The sequence below is a fragment of the Triplophysa rosa genome, linkage group LG11 (assembly GCF_024868665.1).
Source record: "Triplophysa rosa linkage group LG11, Trosa_1v2, whole genome shotgun sequence".
Lineage (NCBI taxonomy): Eukaryota > Metazoa > Chordata > Actinopteri > Cypriniformes > Nemacheilidae > Triplophysa > Triplophysa rosa.
The window spans coordinates 199,371-226,312 of NC_079900.1; the positions used below are offsets into that span (position 1 = coordinate 199,371).

Consider the following 26,942-nt stretch of genomic DNA (forward strand, 5'->3'; position numbering starts at 1 on the left):
ATGAAATTTGCATGCCAGGCTCCTCCCCGGATGACCGGGTATAAGAGGGAAGCCGGCGTGCTCATTCATTCACCTTTGGTCTGAGGAGCCTAAAGCATCCTTCCCCGACCGCTGGGGTGGGCGGCCAGTGTTGTGGCATGAGGGACACAACGTCTTGTTCCCTCCATCAGGGAACCGAGGTTACATCCGTAACCAAGACGTTCCCTTTCTGTCGGTCTCTCGACGTTGTGTCGAACCGACAGAATGGGGTTCCTATGGAAAACGCCACAGCACTGAGCCGCATCACAATCTCTGCGGAGCGACATTGACTAGCCTGGGCGAGTCAGACGAACACGCTAACGCGAAATTATGACCTTCCAGTGAGAGGAAGGGGGTCCCAGAGCTTTCCACAAAAAGTTGGGAAGCCCCCTAACGCCGGCCGTCACGGGCGGAGGCCTAATTCTCTAAATGGCGAGAAGCCGCCCTGCACCGTACGGGCCACTGGGTAAGCATTATTCCCGCTGGGGGAACAACGCTGCAGAGGCCACTACCTACCGTAGGGAGGAATTAGTGGAGACACCACATGGTCTCACCATCAGGGGAGAACTGATGGGAGGAATGTGCGGACTGCAGGAGTTAACCGCAAGGTGGGAGTCCACCTGGGGAGGTCATGGGTTGCCAAGGTGGGAACCATTCATGAGGATACATCAGACGGAACAGCCCACGGAGGGGGGGTTACCACGTCTGGAGCACTAGGTCCGGTTAGAGCTATGTGGGAGATAACTCAACTGTTCCCCGGCCTAAGGGGGCAGGGCTGCTCTGCCCAGCCTGTCCCCTGGAAGGGTGCTTAGTGATGGATGGAATGCCTGTTCTTTACCCGAGGGGAAAGAAGTGAGGCGGGATTGCCACTGCTCCCCCCGGAGGGGGAAGGGCTTCCGCAGGCGTATGCCCTACCGGCTGCCGGTCCCACACCTTGCCAGGATGCGGGCTGACACCGGTTCCGCGCGTAGGTATTAGAACCTCACGGAGTTGTTAGGCATAGCCCAACCCGCAGCTCTGCAGATGTCTGGCAGAGAGGCGCCCTGAGCCAGCCATGAGGGGTGAGCCTCACCCCCAACGGGCAGGGGCGAAAGAGATCGGTATGCCCTAACGAGGGCATCCACGATCCAGTGCGCCAACCTCTGTTTGGAGACAGCCCTCCTGCTGACCTCCGAAACAGACAAGAGCTGCTCAGAGCTTCTGGGCTCTGCGTCCGGTCCAAGTAGAGGCACCGTGCGCGTACTGGACACAACACGGATAGGTTGGGTCTTCCTCCCCGGTGGGGAGCGCCTGCAGGTTCACCACCTGGTCTCTCGGGAGAGTGGTGGGAACCTTGGGCACGTAGCCGGGGCGGGGTCTCAAGATAACGTGAGAATCCCGGCCCCGAGTTCTAGGCAATCTGTGGACACGGAGGGTGCTTGTAGATCCCCTACCCTCTTGGAGGTGAGCGCCATGCGGAAAGCCGTCTTTATCAAGACTGAGAAAGAGCGGCAACCCCGAGAGGCTCGAAGGGGGCGGGGCCTCTTGAGGCCCGCCACCTACGTCACAAGAGGGTATGGAGCGCGGGTAAGGTGGTCACCCTCTCGCACCCCTTAGGAACCTAATGACCAGGTCGTGCTGTCCCAGAGGCTACCCAGCACTTGGGTCATGATGAGCGGCCGTAGCGGCTACATACATTCCCAGTGTGGAGGGGGAGAGGTTACTCCCCCGAGGACAGGACAGCTCGTACCCAACCGAGCAACTCCGAGGGTCTTCTCGCCGAGAAGAGCACCAGGATGAGAAGAGGCACCACCTATGGGCGTATAGCCGCCCAGTGGCCGAAGCCCTAGCCTGAGTGACGTCCCAACCGGACCGGGGGTGGGTCACTCAGGATCTCCTCGTCCCGTCCAGACATGGAGACCAGGTTTTGCCTGGGATGCCGTAACGTGCCCCTTCCCCTGGGGAAGCTGTTCGCCAGGGGGAGCGGCCAGGGGGGAGTTGTTGTCAGAGCCTCAGCTCCGAGAACCAAGTGCTGGTTAGGCCAAAGGGGCGTAACTATTACCACTTGATGCTCCTCTTCCCTGGCTTTGCACAGGACCTGTGCAATGAGGCTCACTGGGGGGAAGCGTACTTCCGCTTGTCCCGCGGCCAGCTGTGCGCAAGGGCATCCGTGCCGAGGGTGCCTCGGACAGGGAGTACCAAAGCGGACAATGGGTGGAGTCCGGGGAGGCAACAGGACCACCTGTGCCTGGCCGAACTGCCCCCAAATGAGCCGGCTGCGCGGGGAGGGAGTCGCCACTCTCCGCGAGGCGTCGACTGACGAGAGAGCGCATCGGCTGTCTGGTTCAGGACGCCTGGGATGTGTTTGGCTCACAGGGAGCTGATCACCAGCTGACTCCAGAGGAGGAGCCGTCGGGCGAGTCATGTTAGCTGCTGTGAGTAAAAGAATACGCCACAGCAGCTGTGCTGTCCGACCGGACCAGCACGTGCTTCTCTGCACGAGAGGTAGTCCTCAATGCAAGTAGCACAACCAACAACTCTAGGCAGTTGAATGCCAACGCAGGCGGGGGCCCGTCCACCGCCCCGACACTGCTTGCCCGTTGCACACGGCACCCCAACCTTGCAGGGAGGCATCCCAAAGGTTACCCCTGTCCGCAAGAAGGTCATGGAGACCAGGGGGTTAGGGTGTGTCGGCAGAAAAGCGTGTGACTATACGCCTGCTGCCGGTGTGCCACGCTCTCCAAGGAACTTGACTCTGCAGCCAGTGTTGGAGCGGTCGTATGTGCATCGACCCGAGGGGGACCACCCCCGCCGAGGATGCCATGTATCCCAGGAGCCTCTTGTTACAGGGGGACCGCTGACTGTCTGAGCTTCAGGCAGTTCAACACTGACCGGGCGCGCTCTGCCTCTGGGAGGCCGCGAGGGTGCGGGCTTCCTCGTTGCGGGACTCGCGCCCCCCCGGGGGGTGAGCGGGCCGCTCGTGAGGACAGAGTCGAGTTCCCTACCGAGAAAGAGGATGCTCTGCGCCGGGGAGAGCTTGCTCTTTTCTCAGTTGACCTGTAGCCCCACTGATCTAGGTGCCGGAGCACCAGGTCCCTGTGTGTACACAACAGATCTCGAGAGTGTGCCAAAACTTGAGCCAGTCGTCGAGATAGTTAGTACCCGCACACCTCCTTCCCACGGGGACCTTCGTAAAGACTCGTGGAGACAGGGACAGACCGAAGGGGAGGACCCTGTACTGATATGCCCGTCCCTACGGAGGATCGAGACATGAAGTACGCGTCCTTCAGGTCGATTGCCATGAACCAGTCCTGACGCCTGATGGACGCCAGGATGCGCTTCTGCGTGACCATCCTGAAAGGCAGCTTGTGTAGGTGCCTGTTCAGAACACGCAGATCCAAGATAGGGCGCAACCCTCCGCCTTTCTTGGGGACAATGAAGTACGGGCTGTAGAACCCGCTGAACATCTCGGCCGGTGGGACGGGCTCGATGGCTCCCTTCACCAGAAGGGAGGCGACCTCCGCCCGAAGGGGCATCCCTGCCTCTGACTGAGGTAAACCCCGGAACTTGGGCGGACGTGTAGCGAACTGAATCGCGTAGCCGAGATGGATCGTCTTCCTCAGCCAGCCTGACAGTCTGGGAAGCTGAGACCAGGCTCCCAGAACTGACACAGGGGACTAGAGGTTTGATTTGCTTCATCGCCCCCGCGGAGGGTGGTTCGATGGCTAGCAGTACGGATTCCTTGCCGGGGGAGGACCCCCGGGGAGGAGATCGGCTCTGCTGTTTTTCCTGCCTGGCGACTGCGCAGCTCGACGCACTGTCTGTCTGAGAGTGCTGAAGGCTGGTGTTTACACTCGACATTGCGCTTCGCCATGACGCAACGTCGAGTTTGCCATTCACCATCGTGCAGAGGGTGAGAGCGGCTGTGGTAACCCAGAGAGAGAGGAAACTCTCCTTTTTGAGAGTAAGTGGGCGCAAGCCCCCCGGAGGGGGCCAGCAGATGGAGGGACGGGGCAGGATCCGTCCCTATCCGACTTCCCAGCGATGTGGCTGGGGTCGGGCCCAATGGTAGCCTCGATCCCCCTGAGGTGTTCCCATGATCTCCCTTTTATACCCGGATATCTGGGGGCGGAGTCCGGCATGCAAATTTCATTCGCCAATTTCATTGGCCTTTTATAAGAAGTCGGAAGCGATTGGTTCTCAAGGACGAACCCCATCTGTCGGCTCGACACAACGTCGAGAGACCGACAGAAAGGGAACACAAGCCACGCCTACTTTTTCTTCTCATTCGAAGTTTCGTTTCACTCGGTGAACTTTCTCTTTTGAGCACAATTTCGAACACAGACCAGAACTTGTCATCCAAAGGTTGTATACACTTGGGAGATCTTGTCAGAAAGTTAAATAAATGAAAAACAGAAATAAAATGTTTCTTTATTAGAATTTATTGTTAAATAATGCATTTAATTATTTGCAAATACGATTTTTATTTTAATGGGATATAACACCACCTATAAATACCCAGTAGTTACTCAACTTTTTTGAAAAATAAATGTCATGACGTGGTTTGATTTAAGGTCAAGTAAATTATGTCAAAGCAGTTAAATACTATATGGAACATTTAATTACACCAATTAAATTAGTTAAACCAGTTAGATTTTTGTAGACTAAATATAATGTAGATTTCGTCGACTAAAACTAAAATGATGGGGATGACTAAAATATGACTAAAACTAAATCAAAATTTGCTGTCAAAATTGACACAGATCTTAATTCTAATTTCATGTTAAATTGCAATTTTTTTCAGTGACAAACCTGCAGTACAGAAGGTTCAGTTAAGCCTTAAAATTGTTCAATTCTTTATTAAGTTGTATGTGCAACATTTTTTTTTTGTTGTTCAAAATATTGTGATGTGTATCGTATCGTGAACCCAGCATGAAGATATGTACGGAATCGTGAGCTGAGTGTATCGTTACACCCCTACAAATGATGTAAATACTGTCACAGTACTACCCCGTGGGCAGAGCAATACATGTGAATTTGTTGACTAAGCTGATGGAACTGGCGAATGCAGAAACGTTGTTTGGAAACTCATTTGGAAACTTCTGCATGCAGGGGATGTGTACCGACCCGAAAGTGTTGCTTTAAGTATTATGTAATATGCATATTTGTATTACATTTTTTTATAAACAGCTGTATATACTGTTATTGCAAAAATCTGGACATAGATCTTCTGTTCCAAATTGTAAACAACATTATTAGTAGTATTTTTTCTGCCTTTGTACTACCTATTTTTTACTTTACTATTGTTCTTCCTGTTCTCATGTCATGCATGTATGTACCAAGAGCTTATAAAAAACCCACAACAAATTCCTTGTGTGTTTGCACACACTTGGCCAATAAAGCGAATTCTGATTCAATGCACAGCCATGGATTATCCCTAATTTACAGATTTCCTGTAGCTCAGTGGTTTGAGCAGGTGCTAGCAACGCCAAGGTCATGGGTTTGATCCCAGGGGATTGCACATACTTAGAAACAAATGTATAGTACAATGCAATGTCAGTCGCTTTGGATAAAAGCGTCTGCCAAATGCATAAATATAATTATACACACAATGAAGCAAATGTTTGACATGATGATGCAGATCTCTATGAACACTTTCATACCGGCCATGAACATTCACGCATTTTTCCATCGTGTGTGTCGAATTTTTTACATTTGCCCAGCAAATAAACCCTAACGTGCAAAAAGACACCATCTATCAACCATTTTTACAAAAAAATGTTTTGCAAAAAATACATTTTAATAACAAAATACATTTTAAAAAAGTATTTTTTGTGATCAGTGAAATATTGTCACACAGTCTTACTTTTCTAAAATTTGTTTTTTTATCAACAGCAAGTGTAAACTCAAGGCTGAATGTGGTGTTGTGTGGAGCTGATGCAACACTGAAGGTCTTCATGTCTGAACTTCTGAGAGGAAAACTGAAAAAACCTTCCAATCAGAGAGTATCCAGCTCACCAGTGTGTGTGAAGAAAGAAGAGAAAGTACGTGGACGCCTGATTAATGTTGTGGAGCTTCCGGCTCTGACTGGACTCTCACATGAAGAGATGATGTGTGAAACTTTCACCGCTGTGTCTCTCTGTGGTCCTGGAGCTCATGTGTTTCTCATCATTCTTCCTACTGGTCCATTGACTGAAGAATACAGAGAAGAAATAGAGAAGATCCAGAAGATATTTAACTGCACTGATCACTTCATGATGGCGTTTATGTCTGATGTCCCTGTTGAAAGATATGTGAGAAATTTTGTAAAGTCATACGCTGAAAGTCAGAGATTGAGCCTCCTCTGTGAAGGACGATACACAGTCATAGGCTTAAAAGAACATAAGAGATTTAAACAAGTATCAATAGAGCTGCTGGATTACATAGAGAACATGAACACTGAACCATATTCACTTCAGATGTATGTCAGAGATCAAGAGAAGAGAGGAAGACACGAAACTGAGGAGAAATATAAAGAAAAACTGAGTGAAGTGACGAGTAAAATGAAAGACTTACAGCTAAAGATCAGCTCATATGGTGAGTCATATTTTAACATGGAAATCTCAATGTAGTGCAGTAATAATGTTAAAGGGACACTCCGACAAAGAAGGAAAATTCAGTCATGAATTTCTCACCCTTAAGTCATTCCACAACCGTAAGACACAAATGAAGAAAGTTTTGATGAGGTAGACAGCAACGTAATGTACAATCAAAGCACAGAAAGTTAATAAAGAGATCGTTAGAATAGTCCCTGTGACTCCAGTGGTTCAACCTTCATTTTATGAAGCCAAAAAATATACTTGTTGTGCGCAATAAAACAAAAATAAGGATTTTAGTAAACAATTTCCTGACTTCTTCGAACCAGAGGCAGGCATGCTAGTGCGCGCAAAGGCCACTTGCGTTTCCACAGTAACTTCCTGGGCTTAATCGTCCAAGGTGGAGATTATTTGAGTCAGAAGAACAGAGACAGCGGCAAGATGCACATTTAGCCTTTCAAAGATGTGCAGATAATAGCAGCACTATAACTATTACCAGCACTGATGTAAACTTAATACGTAAATAAAGGATAATGGGTTGCACAGGGACTCGAGGGGTTGTAGATCCAAATCCAACCAAATTCAGTTTGTTTAATTAGGGTTATCCAAATAAATAATCCATAAATAATCCATAAAACAGGCAAGAGGACAAAACGCAGGTGAGCAGTGCAAAACACAAAACAAGAACAAAGGGCTAATTAAGACAAACTGGGTAATCCAAAGAACAGATCAAAACAGGAACAAAAACACGGATAACGCTAAGATTAGCAGATGTTTCACAAACACAAGACTTTGCAATGAATGAGTGAGATGACATGGTTTAAGTAGACAGAGGTAACAGGATAATTAGACACAGGTGAAAGTGGTCAAGCATAATGAGTCTGGGCAATGGTTTCTGGATAATGTAGTGTAATGATGGCAGTCCAGGTGATGAGGGGAGGGCCATCTGGTGGAGAATGAAGGGCACTCCAGCTAGTGACTGTGACATAGTTCCCCCCCAAAAGGAGAGGTTTCCAGACACTCCACATTGACTCCAGGAGGGAGGTGGAGCAGAGGCCGAACAGGGGGAGGGCAGCAGAGCACCAGGGCAGAGCCGGCGGCAGAGCAGGGAGCCAGGGCAGAGCCGGTGGTGCTGGACGCCAGGGCGGAGCCGGTGGTGCTGGACGCCAGGGCGGAGCAGGCAGGGCTGGACGCAGGCAAAGCAGAGGGCCCAGTGGTAGCCATCTTGGAGGAGGCAGGGAAATCAGTCTTGAGCTCCTAATGCGTAATGCAGCACCACAAGGCCACAACAGGCAGCACTGAAGGCAGGGGATCAACCTTAGGAAGTGAACTTGGACCACCGGACCTGGGACCACAGGCTCTGGAGTGGCAGCCATGTTGTGAGTGGGCTAATAGACTGCAGCAGCAGGCTCTGTGGAATGCCTGGGTGTCTTCAAATGCGACATTCAAATTGACTGGGAACACTGGAGCGGCATCTGTGATGGTTGAAGACCGTGAAGCACTCATGGCAGGCATGACGGGACGAGGCTCTAGAATGGCAGTCATGATGGCAGTCATGACGGGACGAGGCTCTGGAATGGTGGCCACTGCGGGAGTGCCACGTTCCTCCTCCACATTTGGATAAATCCACTGTGTGTATGTCACAAAGCAAGGGTACACCGAAACCTTAAAAAAGTGTTGCTGCTACATAAAGCTTTGCAAAGCGCCCGTTGCGGATCACGCTCTTAGATAAGCTTTTTACATAAACACAGCCGAACATCTGTCATTTTTTCCTTACTTTGCTGTCTCGTCTTTCATGAAGCGAACGCTAAAAGAAATAAACAAACAGCTGCCTTGGTAATGTTCCTTTTGTAATCATCCGATCCAGTTTCTTCCTGTCTGACTATACTTTGTGTGACATTTGGTGCAGAGGGGTGCTTTTAGGGTGGGTTTTTAGGACAGCGCTGCCATATTACTGGCCTCACAGTGGCAACGAGTCTTGACTTGGCCCCATAGTTGGAGGTCTGCGGCTATAGGCTCGGCCTGGCTCGATGAAAGCCCTGGCTCACACTGGCCCTCCTTTGGAAAAGTGACCACTGTATTTACCGTAATATCAGCAAAAGCAGAGAATTTGTGATATCAGAGCGCTTGTCATTCAGTTGCCCAGCTAGTTTTGAGGTTATACCATAACAAAATGTCATGTTTTGAGGTTATTTGAACTGTTTATAGGTGATAATAAATCATGTATCTATGACATCTTCAAAGCCATCTGTAGATTTGATACATATTATCAAGGTTATTTTCAAAAGTCAGCCACATTTAAAAATCTTTCTTTTAAATACATATATCATCTGAATCCAATTGTATATACTGTATATTGAAAGCTAAGATCAGTTTCATCAGGACATAGATTTTTACATTCAGTTGTCTACTGTATGCATGGGACACAGAAAGTCTTGTAACTGAGAAAAGATGATGAAATGAAGACAGTAACAGACTTGTGTAGAACCTAATGTGTGAACCCTTATTTTGATTTTCAGGTGTTGAAGATGATCAGGAAGATCTCAGGCATTTGAGAATTGTGCTGATTGGAAGGACAGGACATGGAAAGAGCGCAACAGGAAACACAATTCTGGGACGAAATGAGTTTGAAAGCCTTGCAAGCACAGAATCAGTGACGAGTGTTTGTAGGAAGCGAGTTTGTGAAGTTGATGGTCGATCAGTATCTGTTGTTGATACTCCAGGACTGTTTGACACAACACTGACAAATGAAGAAGTGATGGATGAACTAGTGAAATGTGTGTCACTGTCATCACCTGGACCTCATGCCTTCATCATTGTGTTGAGTGTTGGAAGATTCACTCGAGAGGAGTCAGACACTATAGATCTGATAAGAATGTTCTTTGGTCCTAAAGTTGTCCAGTTCAGTATCGTTCTGTTCACCAGAGGAGATGATCTTAAGGGTGAATCCATTCAGCATTTTGTGAACAGAAGTAAAAACAGAGACCTCAAAAAACTTCTGCAGGACTGTGGAAACAGATTCCTGGTGTTTAATAACAATGAAACACAAGGCAGAACTCAAGTGACTCGACTGATAAACATGATAGAAGAGATGAAAACAACAAATCAGGGTCAATATTTCACTAACAGCATGTTTGAAGAGGCAGAGATGAGCATTAAAAAGAGAATGGAGGAAATACTGAAAGAGAAAGAGAGAGAAATTCAGACTCAAAGAGAGGAATTAACAGACAAACATGAGATTGAAATGGAAAACATGATGAAGAGATTAGAAGAAGAGAAAAGAAAAGCAGACGAGGAAAGAATGAACATGATAAGTAAGTTTAATAAACAGGAGGAAACTCTGAGAAAAGAGTTTGAGGAGAAAGAGAAATCAGATCGACTGGAACGAGAGAAAGAAAAGAAGAAACAAATAGAGGAAGAAAAACAACAAAGAGCTGAACATCATATGAACATAGAAGAGATGAAGAGAGAGACTGAACATCAGAGATCACTTTATGAACAACAGCAGAGAGAGAGAGAAGAGGAGGATAGAAAGAGAGAAGAGAAATACAAACAAGATCAAGAAGAAATTAAAGCTAAAGAAAATCTCATCATACAGTTATACAAGAGACAAGAAGAAGAGATTAGAAAGAGAGAATCTGAGGAGCAAAAGAGACGTGAAGAAGAAGAGAGACAGAGAGAAGAATGGAGGAGAAGAATAAGACAAGCTGAAAATGACAGAAAAGAGACTCAAGAGGAAACAAAAAGACAACAGATAGACTGGGAAGAGGACAAGAAACGACAGATGAGAGAACGAGAGGAAGGTGAGAGAAAGAGAAGAGAGAAACATGAAGAACAACTGAGAGAAAAACAAGAAGAACTGGAGAAAATGAGAAAGACATTTGATAGAGAGACAGAAGAAGAGATACGACAGAGAGATGAAGAGAGGGGGAAACTGAGACGAGAGAGAGAAAAGAGAGAGAGAGAATATCAAGAGAAGAAAAATTACATAATGAAACATTATGAGCAGCTGGAGAGAAAGAGAAAAGAGATGTGGGAGAGAAGAAAACAAGAAGATGATGAGAGAAGAGCAGAAGAGAGAAAGAGATGGGTGAAAAGAATTGATGATATTAAAAGAGAACAAGAAGAAGAGATCAAGAGAAGAGAAACCCAGGAGAGAGAGAGAAAAGAAAGAGAAGAGGAAGAGAGAAAGGAAATAAAGGAGGAGCATGAGCGGAGAATAAAAGAGATGGAGAATAAACATGAAGATGAAGCCAGAAGTCAAGCAGAAGAGTTGAATGAGTTCAGTGAGAGAAAAGAAAAACATGTTGAAGAAAAACTCAAACAACACTTGAACCAACAGGACGGTGAAGAAACAGAAGAGCAACAAACAGAAGTTGAAAATAAGAAAGCTTGTGTCATACTGTGATTTATCATTTCTGATCACTAGGGGTTTTTTTAAGACACATGTTAAAATGTTAAATTCTCATTAAGTCACTTTGGATAACATGTTTGATCTGAGTATTATAGTAGTTTACTTAGTTGTATTTATTGATCCAGACCGCCAGAGATAATCAGTACATGGTGGAAGAATCAGGTCTCGCACAACACATCGAGAATCGTGTATTAATTTAGTCACACATGGCCTTGACCGATGATGCGTCTGAAGCTATATCAACCCGCAATAACGTCACGGTCGGTCTCTTTGTCAATCTCGTTCGAGTGTGCACAGCTCTATTAGTTGTCATTTGCCCCGGCTATAGCTGTGTCTCGAGCACTTCAAATGCATTTTGCAACATATATTGGATATATTCGACCCTTGCAGACAGACCCTTGCAGCAATACTCTCGGCCTGGGCCATCTTCAAGGACAGAGATGCCCCAACTGCGGTTCAGACAAACATCTCGGCCTACACATACTCATCGTCCACGTTCCCATCACTCCTAATCACAGAAGATTTCTTCGTTTCACGTTTCAGGGCATGACATACCAGTTCCGAGTCCTTCCATTCTGCTACCTTAGGTTTGAAGGTAAACCTTTAGAAAAGCTGTCTAATTCCACGCCAGTCGTTGTGCTTCCTCGGGGTAGATCTGGACTCCAGGTCAATGAAGTTCACTCTGACAGATGTCAGAAAGCAGGAACTGCGGAAAACCTTGGCAAGGTTCCAGGTTCACCGCAAGCTGTCCTTCATCAGCTTCCTACGGCTGGCCGGCCTTCTCACGGGCCATCTCTGGTTACATCTCCGGCCTTTCCAACGCTGGTTGATAGCCAGGCACCTGTTCACAATCGACACACGTTGGTCAGTGTCATGACCGGTTGTTCTGCCACTCTGAGGCTCTGGAGGGCAGAAGAGTTTCTTTGGAGAGGTGTTCCGATTGGGCCATCCCCAGCATGCAGGGAGGTGATAACCACAGATGCTTGGCAACATCGTGGTGTATGGGGAAAATGGAGTTGTATATCAACCTTCTGTAGCTTTGGGCAGTCTTCTTCACTCTCAAACATTTCAGGCACAAACTTGCAGGTAGAAACATTCTATCGAAGACGGACAATACCACAGTGGTATTTCTAATCAATCACCAATGAGGCATGAGGTCCCTACCTTGTCTCTGATTGACAAGGTTGCTTCTGACATGAGCGAGCAAACATTTCCTGTCAGTCAGGGCAGCACACGTTCCTGGGCGCTGCTACAGTGTGTCGGATTCACTTTCCCGCTCAGTGCCGAGGCAGGGGGAGGGGTGTCTGCACAAGGAGGTTGTTGAATCACTATGGGATATCTATGGAACAGCGGCCGTAGACCTCTTTACCCACCCAGCAGGGTGACAACACATTGCCCGCTGTGGTTCTCAGTACAGAAGAAACAGGGATCGTTAGGCCAGGATGCTCTAGCCCACGAATGGCCGAACCGCCCTCTCTACACCTTTACCCCCCTTAAACTCCTTTGGTCACTGTTGAGGCGAGTACAGAACAGACGGCGCAGGCTAATTCTATTTCCAGGGATGCCTTGGTGCAGTCTCCTGTTGACTTTCACAACTGGTCCCCCTCAGTCACTCCCTGTTCGGAGAGACGTGCTATTGCAGATGAGCGGGGCACTATGGCATCCCAAGCAGGTTGAAACTGTGTGCCTGGCCCCTGGGGTTGAGAAGAACTCTCTCAGTGTTCAGCTGAGGTATGGGACAATGTCTTGAGTGCTAGGGCTCTTTCAACGCCTCGCGCCTATGCTAGCAAATGTAAGCTGTTCATTTCTTGGTGCCAGGAGCAGGAGCATTTGCATGTAGTGTTGGATAGTCTCTGTTCAGTACCCTATGAACCAGTGGAGCAAGTCGATATTAAGAGCCTTTCTCTTGGCAATAACATCAGCCAGAAGAGTTTGCGAGTTGTAAGCCCTGTCAGTGAACCCACAATATCTCAGGTGGAGGCCAGAGGGCAATCAGGTCACACTCTGGCCAAACCTAGCCTTACTGCCCAAGGTGTTGTCAACGCAGTTCACAAATCAGCCTATTCAGTTAGCACCATTTAGGCAGGAGAACGAGACATTTCAGGAGGTCCTGTGTCCAGTTTGTGCATTGAGGCAGTATGCGATAAGGACTGCTTCATGGCGTACCACAGACCAGTTGTTTGTCTGAAGTAATGAAATAGAACGCTGCTTACTTCCGTACCCGTGGTTCTATGAATGACAAAGGCCGCCAGAGTCTCTTGTCACTCGGATTGAGAATGACTTTTGAGACTGACTGTGACGTAGTCGAGGGTTGATATAGCTTACGACGCATCATCGGTCAAGGTCACGTGTGACTGAATTAATACGGGATTCTCAATGCGATGCTCGAGACGCGATTTTTCCACCATGTACTGATTATCTCTAGCGGTCTTCTGCCATTCATAGAACCACGATTACGGAAGTAACCAGCGTTTTATTGAATTACTTGTGATGTTGTGCTGTTGTTTTGAGAACTTGAATGTAATGCTGTGAAATAAGATACAGATACATGATCCTAAGTGGTTTTCTGTTTGGAAAATTGTGTTTTGTTTTCAGCTTGCAAAAACTATAATAAAGTAGTCTGTGCATTAATCAAACACAACATAATATTCCGTCTGTGACTGCTTATTGGAATAATGCAGTAAGTGTTACCGTGTAAACGTTTAAAAATTATATTTAATGTTCTTTTTGTGGGGAATCTGATAAAACCATTGTGCATCTTTTTTGGTTTCGTCTATACTGTATATTGAAAAACTTTGACAAGATATCTTGGGATTTTCCCCCTCAATTGTTTTTTAAACTTTATATATGTTGTCATTAATTACCAATACGTTGTAATTGTTTTTTATTAATATACTTAATATTATTAATATTATTTATATTGCGCTTTTCACAATTTTCATTGTTGCAAAGCAGCTGTACATACATCATAATAAAAAAATTAGTAAGAATAATACTAGGGGAAAAATGAAAGAGAATATACGGCATTAAGATACATGGTATGATTGCAAGTTTTTCTCTTTGCAATGTACACTGATGTCAGTGGATTGTCAGAAACTGTGAATTATTCAATGGAAGTATATTTAATGTTGTTATCAGGACTGGGACCCTAAATTTTACGCTTTTATCCAAAGCGACTTACATTGCATTATACTACACATTAGTATCTATATGTACAATCCACTAGGATCAAACCCATGATCTTGACGTTGCTTGTGCCATGCTCCAACCACTGAGCTACAGGACAGCCTTAATAGACCAGAACAATTTGCAATAACACCAAAACGTGCGGAAAGAATATATTTGTTAAAACATGTTAACGTGCATGTGTGTTGGTTTGGTTTGGTTTGGTTTATTTCTTATAAAGATAAATACATCCGATAATCATACACACCAAAAAATAAAATAAAATGGACAGAGCCAAACATAACAATAGAAAAAGGAAACACAAAACAGAAAGCTCCATTCATCTAAACACACACAGAAATACATTAAGACAATACAGATGTTACAGCTCTCCTAAGCCTGTTTAGAGTGCCGCAATACTTTGCCGGAGCCTATACTTAATCAGGATACAACGACATATTAAGGAAATGCTTAGTCAAAGCAGATTTGAAAGCAGAGAGAGATGGGACAGATCGTATGGCTAACGGAAGGTTATTCCATAAGCGAGGCCCTGCTATTGAAAAGGCCCGGTCCCCCTTCCTTTTTAATCTGGACGGAGGAACCTGGAGCAATAATTTATCGGCCGATCGTAGATTTCTTCCCGGTTTATAGAGGGTAATCAAGTCTGACAAATACACTGGTGCAAGGCCATTAAGAGTTTTAAAAATCATAACTAACACCTTAAAATCAATCCTATGGATCACCGGTAACCATTGTAATTTAGTTAAAATTGGGGTTATTCTATCGCTCCTCTTCCCTCCAGTCAATAATCTGGCAGCTGCATTTTGCACGAGCTGTAGCCTATGTACCGCTGAGTGAGGCAGTCCTGATTACAAAGAATTTCAATAGTCCAGCCTGGTTGAGACAAAAGCATGGATGATCTTCTCCAAATTACTCATGGATAGCATAGGTTTCATTTTAGCTATTACCCGAATAAAGTAGAAGCATGTTTTCACCACTGAATTAACCTGTTTCACACAGTTCATCTCTGAGTCAAAAACAACACCCAAGTTTTTAGCATGGGGATGGATGTTTTGAGACAAAGACCCTAGATGACTATGGATAAGTGGATTGGAACTTAAAGGTCCGAACACAATCACATCAGTTTTAGACTCATTCAAGTGGAGAAAGTTCTTCGCCATCCATGCTTTTATTTCAATGAGGCACTGGACCAATGTAGAACAGGACTTATCCACTAGGTTTAAAGGGGCATACAGTTGCGTGTCGTCGGCGTAGCAGTGATAGGTAATCCCAAATTTCCTAAAAATAGACCCCAAGGGTAACATATATAAGGAGAATAGGATTGGACTAAGAATTGACCCTTGAGGTAATCCACAGAATACAGGGGCTGGAGGAGAGGAACGATTACCAATGGTGACTGAAATCGACCTATTAGACAGATAGGATGAAAACCAACACAAGGCGGTGCCATTGATCCCCACTTCATGCTGTAAGCGATCTAAAAGAATCTTATGATGGATTGTATCTAAAGCAGCTGTTAAGTCTAATAAGATTAAGATAGGGGAATTCCCTGAATCTAACATCAGCAGGAGGTCGTTGGACACTTTAAGAAGAGCTGTTTCAGTACTATGCCGAGCCCTGAATCCTGACTGAAACCTGTCACCAACAGCATGATCTGAGAGAAATGCAGATAACTGATGAAGTACGACCTTTTCCAGTACTTTCAACGAGGCAATAGGATGAAAATTCCCAATATCGGTCGGGTCAAGATTCGGTTTCTTCAGGAGTGGCCTTAGTACTGAATGCTTAAGGCAAGAAGGGAAATCCCCGGTACTCAGTGAACTATTAACAATTGGTAAAACAGCTGGCCCAACCACCCCTAATACTTCTCTAAAAAGACGAGTCGGAATAAAATCAGCTGGGGAAGAAGACGGCTTTAAAGATAGAATTATTTGTGATAGATTATTAAGATCAATTTGATAAAAGTTTGCTAGCTGAATGTGGTTAGCAGCCGAATTTGAAAATTCCGGGCCGTCCTTCGTACTCGGGATGCAAGCATATTAAGTCTCTATCTTATTCCTAAAAAAGTTTTGGAACTTATTGCACAACTCCGGGTTAGCATCTGGGAATAATGAGCTTTTAGGATTCACCACTTGATCAAAGATATTAAATAACACTTTTGGGTTATGCAAATTCTTATCTATTATATCAGCAAAGTATTCAATTCTAGCTGCTTTAGCAGCACTTTGAAAAGTAGACAAGCAATTCTTGTATATCTCAAAAGAAACATGCTGTCACGGTTCTCAGGGTGAGACACAGAGACAAGGACAGAGGACCCAAATGCAGACAGCGGGTAAGGGGTTAACACAAACTTTAATAATAACTAAAAATGCAAAAACAAGGACCCACGTGGGGGAACATAACAAAACATAGCAACACGGACAGGAACTAACTAGACTGAAAATAATAACATTTGACATGAACACTAAACTAAACTAACTACACAACAAGAACTCACCACAAAGACAAACACGACGCAACAGAACAATGATCCAGCACGAGACAGAAGACACAAGGGCATTATAAAGGGACAAATCAAAGGGGAACAGGTGTGGGGCATGAACTAATAAACAACCAATAACGTGAGATACAAAAGGGCGGGAACACAGACAAAGACCGGAGAGAGTATCGAAGGCCGACAGGGTCAAAATGTCTCTCTCCACACATAACAAGGGATCCTGCCGTGATTCTACCACAAGATCAAGAAAGACATGACACGACGAGCCAGAATCACGACAGAACCCCCGCCTTAAGGAGCGATATCCTGACGCTCCAAAAGGCACAAACAAGACAAGACAATGACAAAAACCATAATACAAGACATGACAAAAACATGATACATAAAAAACCAAACACTGACATGGTGCCGGCTGGAATGCCGGCTGGACAGTACATAGCGCCGGCTGGATGGCAGGCTGGACAGTACATGGTGCCGGCTAGATGGCCGGCTGGACAGTACATGGCGCCGGCTGGATGGCCGGCTGGACAACACGTGGCGCCGGCTGGGAGGCCGGCTGGACAGGACATGGCGCCGGCTCGACGGCCGGCTCGACTGGACAGGGCGCCGGCTGGATGGCCGGCTGGACAACACGTGGCGCCGGCTGGATGGCCGGCTGGGAGACCGGCTATCACCGACTGGGCAGACCTGGATGTCGACACGACAGGACCGGACAGGATGTCGGCGGCTGGGCAGCGCTCTCTGGCAGCTGGGCAGCATCTCCGACGGCTGGGCAGCGCTCTCTGGCAGCTGGGCAGCAAACAAGGACAAAACACACAAAAAGAGTCGACTCGACAGGCCTGGGCACCAGCTGGGAGGCCGGCAGGGATCTGCAGCGGGAACAGGACACCAGCGGCCTCAACCCTGGAGGGGAATCCGACGACCTCAACCCTGGAAGGGAGCCCGGCGGTCTCGATCCTAGACGGGGTTCCGGCAGTCTCGACCCCGGAAGGGAGTCCGGCGGTCCCGACTCTGGACTGGAGCCCGGCAGCCTCTACCCTCCAAGGGAGTCCGGCGGATTCAACCCTGGAAGGGAGTCCGGTGGCATCGTCCCCTCCCGCTGAGATCCCTCTGTCTGCTGGGTCCGACGTTGGCTGGATCATTCTGTCACGGTTCTCAGGGTGAGACACAGAGACAAGGACAGAGGACCCAAATGCAGACAGCGGGTAAGGGGTTAACACAAACTTTAATAATAACTAAAAATGCAAAAACAAGGACCCACGTGGGGGAACATAACAAAACATAGCAACACGGACAGGAACTAACTAGACTGAAAATAATAACATTTGACATGAACACTGTAAACTAAACTAACTACACAACAAGAACTCACCACAAAGACAAACACGACGCAACAGAACAATGATCCAGCACGAGACAGAAGACACAAGGGCATTATAAAGGGACAAATCAAAGGGGAACAGGTGTGGGGCATGAACTAATAAACAACCAATAACGAGAGATACAAAAGGGCGGGAACACAGACAAAGACCGGAGAGAGTATCGAAGGCCGACAGGGTCAAAATGGCTCTCTCCACACATAACAAGGGATCCTGCCGTGATTCTACCACAAGATCAAGAAAGACATGACACGACGAGCCAGAATCACGACACATGCAGAGTATCCGATTTCCATTTGCGTTCTGCTTTACGACATTCCCTTCTGCAGCGAGCGAGTATGAGGGTTCAGCCACGGATATGATCTATTTAGCAACCTTAGATTTCAAGGGTACTAAGGAATTCAGAATGTTTGAACATGTCAAACTAAAACATTCTGTTAGTTCCTCTGTGTTATGACCATGGACTTGCTTTTCTAAAATAGATCTGGCTGGAGATTCTAGATAAGCTTTGACGAATTCCCCGGCAGTAGAAGGGGTTAGTGCACGAACATAAAATACCTCCTTCAGCACAATAGGGAGTTGGTAAGAAAGTAGTACATCAAACATTACAAACATATGGTCGGACACTCCGCTTTCCTTAATATTGATGTTACAAACAGGTATCCCTAAAGAAAGAACAAGATCGATGGTATGCCCATGTGTATGAGTGGGTCCGTTAACATGTTGGACAAGGTTAAAAGAGTCACAGAGTTGCGTAAATTCCTTCACCATTTGATGCCGAGGGCAACACACGTGTATATTAAAATCACCTAAGATCAGTCATTTGTCCACTAAAGGGACTACTTTAGACAAAAAGGTTCCAAACTCTTGTATAAAGTCTTTGTTGTATAAAGTTGTTATATTAATGGATTAAACTAAATCAGCAGTCTCCCCGTGAGTAACGGTGGCAAGGAACCAAAACTCCATTATAGAAAACATATATAATTTGGTCTGTCCAAGACTCTTGTTCCTGGTTCTCTGACTTGTGCTCTTGGAGAACAGAACAAAAGAAAAGCAAAAAAGAAAAAGCCCTATATTTAGAAATGAGCAGATGGGAAATCAGAAACTTCAGCCGTCAGGAAAAACAGATTTGGAGATAGAACAGAAGCACAAGGAGCGACAGGAGGAGAATCTCAGCACAATATAAGATGGAGAGGGCTCACGGTCGGAACAAAAGCAAAAAAAACAAACACAAAGAGGAAAGATTGAAATGAATGAAGAGATGACCAACACTACTCTCAGCCTAGAAAACCTCCAGATGAAACCTGAACATCTCACCGCACAGAAAGAGGAATAACACAGAGATTTAAATAAAGTATCTGAAGAGGAGAGAGACAGAAATAAACTTCTGCTACAGCTGAATGAGGAGATGGAGGAGTGCAAAGAGAAGATGGAGGACATCCAGAGAAGATTCAAAGAGATTGAAGCGATTCACACTGAAAACCTCAGAAGAAATTATGACAAAATCCATAAGAACAAGACAAGATGTGTTTCTCAGTAACTGTCTGTAAAAAACAAATTCTGTTAACTGTAGAAACAGTCCCAGTAAAATTGTAGGATATTAAATTGTTTTCCCCATTTTTCTTGTAAGTATGTTGTCTTTTTCTGTAATTTTATATTTTTGACTGTATTTCAAAAATGAACAGTAAAAAAAGAAATGTTGCTAAAAAAATGGGGCTCCATAAATAAACGTTAAGTGTTTTTCCCTGTGAAATTACATTTTCCCCTGTTTTCTTAGTAAAGTCTTTCTCTGTCATTTTTTTCTGTAAGAAAAATGTAAACATTTATATCACAAGGAAAAATTTACACTTTATTTTATGGAACACAGAGCTGAAGACAGTTAGTGTGGAATTACAACTGGACAGATGTTATATTCTTATTTAACACAATACAGTTTGATGCCTTGAGTCGTAAGCTATAAAGTGTGTAAACTTCATTTTATTTCTTCTGTTTTTATTTTGTATTTTACATGCTTCCATCATGTGTCACTGTTTGTGGTACCAGTTACTTTATTTATCTGCGTGGTGTGAAGTCGCATTATAACAAAGACATTTGAGAAGTAAACTAGACTGCTGAATTCTGTTCTGTCTGAAACTTAAAGTCAGTCATTAATCCTGTTTTATCATTCTATTAGATTAGAGGATGGTCTGTGTTTGATGATGATGTCATGACGTGTTTCAGTCTTCTTCAGATTCCTGCACAGTTATTCTGTCTGTATATAAGGTTTATAACCTGTGACTTCGTTCACCTGCATCAGGTGTGTTTGTAAACCCTTCAGGGCTGCACCCCCACGGTACCACCGAGTGACGTCATACTCTGTCCCACAATGCACTGCATACAGACCTATTCTAATCATAAAAACACTGGTAAGTATGTTGTTAATATGATAATAACGTGTGTCATGTAAACCGGTGTGTTCTGTGAGTGACAAACATCCGGTGAGTAAAGGGAAGAGTGAATGCGCGCGCTCTGATTCTCTCACCATCACTGTGCACACACGCGCATTCTGTACTGTACTCTGTCTCGCGCTCTTTCACGTCATGCCTTAAACTGATGAGTAAGGAAAATAACGACGCGGGGTGACGCCCGTGTCCTCGCTCAAACTCGCGAGAGGAATTTTTGCAAGGGCACAGGTCCGACTGCTGAGGTGACTCACCTACTTAGTGAGATGCCTCGCGGCACCAGGATCTGCCCCGGACCCTTAATCTTGTGATGAAAATAGATGTGGAACATGTGTTTGAGTAAGAGTCCTTATATGTAAATTCATCTGGATAATGTTCACTGGAGAAGTGATCACTTATCAATTTCACTGGTATCTATTCTATTGTTGTGGTGAAGGTTAGCCTGATTTAAAAGGGCATAAAAACATTGTGATGGTGAAATGAAGCAATGAGGCTTTCTCGAGTGTATCACAAATGTCTCGTCACTCGAAGCTTTTCAAAACGGTGCACACTCGCGCCATCTTGTGGTCAAAGGGTGAAAAGGCTGTCTTTGTGTCCATTTATATTTTTAATGTTTCGTGTAATACGTCACTTCACCTCAATAAAAATAACATTTTTTATGTGTTAGTGTTAATTTAGCTCTTAGGCCTAGGCCTATACATACTGTATGAATGAGTCTAGGACTAAATAAAAAAATCAATAAATGGAACAAAAAACATTTTTATGAATGTGCTTCCATCAGAATATACAGTTATTCACAGAGACTTTTGTCTTAGTCCTGTAAGTTCATAAGTGAGGCTCATACAGACACGATATGACAAGATAAAAGAAAATGATTGTACAACTGTGACGTGATTGTGAACTGGGCACTTGACATTTTATTCTGTGGGTAATGGAATAATCTAAAGATTTCTATTAAGGAACAGGAAGTGTTCAACAGTGCGAGGCTTTTTCTACAGTTGTCGTCCCAATTCACGAAAAGTACAATCGAAACCTGCGCGAGCCAAGCGATCGTGTCTAAAAACGAAGCTTCGGACGTCACTGATCACGTGGTTATGGCAAAAAGATGCTTAGTTTTCTTATACAAGCTTCGAAGCCTCGGTGTCACACCACTATAAAAACATTACGATAGCCAGTTTTTATGAGTTTTATTTATTTAACCCAGCCATTGAAAATGGTTAGGCTAAACCTAAACATTTAAGTGAACTAGTTTAAATGACTACCAAACGTGAATTAACACGTGACTATTTTATTTTATGACATGTAAAATACCGACCATATCCCTTAATGTTGCTAGTACACATGTATATTTATTTTTATGTTTGCGGTGTGTTGGTCATCGGACCGTCAGTGTTGAGCTCGTGTTTCTGACCGGACTGTAGAAACTGCTGCACTGTACCGGATGTTCAACACACGCCATGAGACCAAAACGTCGAGGGTTTACAACTACGATTTAAAACAAATCTAAACCGAATTAATCAAATAATTTAATTAACCTGAAAGATTTGTCACATTTGCGAGACATACATAATGTCTGACAACGAGGACAAGTGAGTATTTATTACTTTGTTAATGAACATCGAGCGTGAAACTAAAGATTTGATATTCACAGTAACGTTATCTATGTGGTGTAATAGTAAGATGTTAAACCAGTTTTATATGGATGTGCGTCTGTTTACACCTGTTTGTCTCATCATTGTGTTTATTGTTTATCAGTTTTGATGACGGAGATTTTGATGATGGTGAAGATGAAGAACCTATGGATGATCTGGAGAATGTAGATGTAAGAGCTGCTTGTCTCGCTGTGCACAATTAATATTTTGTGAATCAGGCTTATTTACAACTATGGACTACTGTGACATTATTATGTCATATAAACATTCATGCATTTACAGTATGTTTTGCTACTGAACTTTGATTTCGGAATGAAACCGTACTTGTGATGGTTTTTGTTATGTTACCGTGAAGACGTGGGAGTGGGGTAAGTGAGAACTTTTATGAGGGTGTCTGTTGTGTTTATTGTGCAGGAGGATCAGGAGAACGTTCAGATTCTTCCGGCGGGTGAAGGTCAGCAGGCCAATCAGAAGAGAATCACCACACCATACATGACCAAATACGAGCGTGCACGTGTGCTGGGAACACGAGCGCTGCAGATCGCGTGAGTCCTGATCCCAACACACACACACGTACAGAAACATTACGACTCCTAACATCAGTGACATCACTTCCTCTTTGACAGGATGTGTGCGCCTGTGATGGTGGAGCTGGAAGGAGAGACAGATCCACTGCAGATCGCCATGAAAGAGCTCAAGTACGACATGTTATTTGTATCATGTGTTGGTGTTGCATTATTTGCGTGATGTGTATGTGTGCAGTGATTTGATTGTGAGGTGTTTATCTTTTGTGTTGGTCAGGAGTAGAAAGATTCCCATCATCATCCGCAGATATCTTCCTGACGGGAGTTATGAGGACTGGGGCTGTGATGAGCTCATCATCACTGACTGACACGCGCACGCGTGCACACGCTCACATCACGTGGACGGACGCACAGCAGATGTGTGTAGATTACATGTGTATATCAGTATTTTACAGAGTGATCTTTTTCTTTCTGTGAGCAGTACTTGTTTACCTCCACAAGAGGGCGGTACACCACACAATAACACTCAACAGTTAACACTCTTCACAGAGAATTTAGTTATTTAATGTTTGTTTGTTTGTTTTAGCGATGCAAAATTAAACCTTTTTGTAAAGAATGTACACACTGTGCTCTTATTGCTTTCATTGATGTAAAAATCATTGTGCATTCAATTGTGTTCTGACATAAAAACAGGACGTAGCAGTGTTTTAAAAGAAAGGTGCCAAATGGATCATTAAAACAACTGAAGATCTGTCTACAGGATTTCTGACAGCGTGAAAATCATAGCAAGATGTGTGTTACAGAAAAATGTGCAAACAACACTTTCGTAAGGAAATCTTTAAAATATTACGGTTTCCTCTTTGTGTGGAGAACGCAAGACCAAGGGGGCGGGGTGAGATCCATATCCGACTCCTCCCACTTTATATGCTTCGCTGTAATTTGGAGAGTTCATTTGCAACTCATGGTCGCCATCCTTTGCTGTTATCAATTAGTGTCTGTTAGTAATAGTAACAGTTAAATATTATTAAAATGTGTTAATAAATAAAGTCTTCAGCAAGTTTGTTTTCCGTCAAAAGTATAACTTTAGTTACGACTCAATGCGGAAAGTGTGACGTGTGTTGTGGCAAAACTGCTGCAGAAATCTGTCGACCAATCAAAACGCAGTGGGAGGAGACTGGATCTGGTGCAACCTTGCCCCCTGGATGTCCCGTTCTGCAGTGTGAATTTAATGTTTTACTTGATTTTTTTGCACTTACGAATATAAAACTCAAATGACAACATGTTTGACTTGGGCTACTTGCATGAATTCAATTTGACGCTGCTACTGTTGCCATAGAAACGGATAAGTCCGTGTACGCGTTGAGCGTAATTGCGGTAAATACCGCAGCCGTGTCGCGATAATCGTGTTATCCGCACTTTTCTGAAGGTTATCTGGGGTGTATTCCAGAAAGCAGGTTAATTTACCGTCAGCTAAACCCTGAGCTCTCGGTTGATTAACCCAAACCTTGCTTACTCGGGGTATGTCGGTTCCAAATCACCTGAGAAGAGTCAGTTTAATCAACCTCCCGAGAGATACCCAGAGTTACAGAAACAACATGAAGACATTGTCAATGATCACAGATTTCACGAGTCACCATGGAAACGGCCGGGAAGCTTAAAAACAACGTTATAAATCAGAGTTTTTTTCACAGACTTAAATCTGCATCAGTGTATAAAGTGCGGGATAAAAATCATAACATTTAATTATTTAGGTTATGTGTTTATAAAACTATAAACGCTATAAATGAATTATTTAAAGATACATTTTTTAAATATATGCACTATTTTATACTATAATATTTAAAATATATACTCATCATGGCTATCTTTGTTAAATAAACTGTAGATTTGTTGAGATGTTTGTAACTGTAATTTTAACGTGTTCAAAATTGTGTTTTGTGTATCACATTGGTAATTTTGAAGGCAATATTAAACCTCTTTTTTGTTCCTTCTCTGTATGTTCCTTAAAAAATATACCTTTATTTGGTTTTCTGAAAACGGACTTTGCATTGTATCAGCTTTATTTGCAACAGTTGCTGATGTAGTCATATTAATAGAGACTCTTTTAATTCTAGAAACTACTACATTGGTCATAATTTTGGAAAAGAAATTGTGCAATGCCTTTCAGTACACTACACTGTGTATGATAATTAATTTACAGCAGAGGATGAAGGTCTGCTGTGACATGAGGGAGAGGTTTCAAATGTTAGGCCCAGTCATATATACATAATAATCATGTAGCCTTTATATATCCCTTTCAAATACACATACATTCAGTTTTTTTGTTTGTTTCTTTTGACTTTGTTTGCTGAAAGGCCATGGCTTTCCAAATGTTAAAAGAGGTGGAAACGGCCGATCCTGAAAGGCTCATTGTAATTTGGAGAAAGGCCTTTCAATACTAAACTGTAGGAGGAGGCTGAGGGTCAGAAAGACATTTTTATGGAATACAGTCAGTATGAAAAACCTTAAGTCTAAGTTTTTAATGTATTTTTTTATGTAAATGGATTTAAAATTATAATAAGAATTTAAATATGTGAACAATATGCCATGGTCCCATTGGGGGTCACCTAATAAAGCCTTGGAAACCTGCCAGCCTGGGAATCAAACTTGCAATCTTAAAGTTTTAAATCTGTCTCTCTGACCATTAGGCCACAACTATCTTTGACCCAATGCATCAAATATTGCATAAGTGAACAAGAGTAATGATATGTAATCCTCAGGAGTTAAAATACTTCACTATTAACATCCTTTAACTGTTGGAAATTGTAAGGTGTGTATAAACCTAATTCAAAGTATATACAATATTCAATATAAATACATAAAGTTTAACAATAACAGCTTACATTATTTTATTTAAAGATTATTTCATTAAATAATAAAGTTAATAATAAAATTAGTTGTGAATGCTAAATTGCGATGGGTGAGATTGAAATGTAATTGTAATATTGCTGTAAAATTATAATATATTATAATTTGTGCTTCCACGCCCACTTGACGCTCATCAAAAACGCACACATGCGCAGACAACCCCTAAAGCTTAGTAACATCTCCTTCAAATGAACTAACCCTGGAACATAACCTGCTCCGGAGCAGGTTATCTTCAGAGAGTAAGTTGCTATGGTTACTTACGTACCCTGAAACTTATCTCCGTTTTTGGAACGGAAAATTGGGGTTATCCGCTAACTAACCCTTAAACTTACCCGGGTATGTCACATAACCAGCTTTCTGGAATACCCCCCTGCTTGCGATCCTTTAGTTATAAAAACAGTGAGAGAGTTTCATAGATTAAAGCGGTCATGTTTGTTTATGGGATGGAGTTCAGATTCATAAACACAGACTGCACACACAGCCAGAGAGAAAGAGAGAGAGAGATTCTACCATAGCAACTGAGTGTCTCTCTCTCTCTCACATGCGCAGTTTAGGAATGTCCAGATTCATGTGTGTGTGTGTGTTCCAGTGAAACTGCAGGCTAAAGGACCCCTCACCCCTCCCTCCCTTCACTGGAGCTGAATGAGTCTCTTTGTTTAAGCAAAGTATCACACAGATGATTAAATCAGGGGAATTAGAAATCAGCCTGAACTCTCAGCACACACACAGATATGCAGAACAGCATTCCCTCTCTTCCACACACACACATCATTAATGCAGAGGCCGTTGATATGATATTGTTTCAGCCAATCACAGTGAAGCTCCACAACACATGATGAAGTCTAGCTGGTCCAGTTTGAGGTTTATACCCCTACTACACAAGATGATGATGATAGATACACACTTTAGAGTGCGCCAGTGACATGATATAAGACTTCCTAATGAAACACCTTTCCTCAGGTATATACACCTTGTCATTCACTTCCAGTTAACTTGCAATATATAACCGGTTAAAGTGATAGTTCACCCAAAAATGAACATTCTGTCATCATTTAGAGTTTCTTTTTTCCGCAGAACACAAAAGAAGATATTTTGAAGAAGTGATGGGTGCCGATGCTGAACTTTCTTCACAACATCTTATTTTGTGTTCTGCCAAAGAAAGAAACTCATACAGGTTTGACATGATGACGGTGAATAAATGATGACAGAATTTTCATTTGTTTGTGAACTATCACTTTAATTGTGTGATCGAATACCAAGTCAAGAATGGTTGAGTTTAATATAGTGGTTTGATCATCATTGGTCCGGTATACCGCACGTACAACCTACGAGCTGTAATATTGCAGGTGTGTTTAGATGAATGATTTCTT

The 26,942-nt window shown here is 43.9% G+C and overlaps 2 protein-coding genes and 1 non-coding gene across 4 annotated transcripts in view; all 3 read left to right on the forward strand.

Moving 5' to 3' along the window:
* Positions 1-13,660, forward strand: part of LOC130561094 (GTPase IMAP family member 8-like) — a 37,596-nt gene extending 23,936 nt beyond the window's left edge. The window contains exons 4-5 of one of the 2 annotated variants that reach the window (XM_057345219.1): positions 5,893-6,573; positions 9,092-13,660. In XM_057345219.1, the coding sequence (XP_057201202.1) occupies positions 5,893-6,573; positions 9,092-10,980 (2,570 nt within the window). In that variant the 3' untranslated portion in view covers positions 10,981-13,660. The remainder of the gene's footprint in view (positions 1-5,892; positions 6,574-9,091) is intronic. The other variant, XM_057345218.1, reaches the window with a different exon arrangement.
* Positions 13,661-20,627: 6,967 nt separating this feature from the next.
* Positions 20,628-20,782, forward strand: LOC130562313 (U12 minor spliceosomal RNA). The gene has a single exon (XR_008963924.1). It is a non-coding gene; the product is annotated as a U12 minor spliceosomal RNA (small nuclear RNA).
* A 1,125-nt stretch (positions 20,783-21,907) lies between these two features.
* On the forward strand, positions 21,908-24,575 carry polr2f (RNA polymerase II, I and III subunit F). Its single transcript, XM_057345343.1, has 5 exons — positions 21,908-22,078; positions 22,245-22,311; positions 22,556-22,686; positions 22,768-22,839; positions 22,943-24,575. Exons 1-5 carry the CDS (start codon positions 22,059-22,061, stop codon positions 23,031-23,033), a joined length of 381 nt encoding a protein of 126 aa, XP_057201326.1. The 5' UTR covers positions 21,908-22,058; the 3' UTR covers positions 23,034-24,575.
* The last annotated feature ends 2,367 nt before the right edge of the window (positions 24,576-26,942 follow it).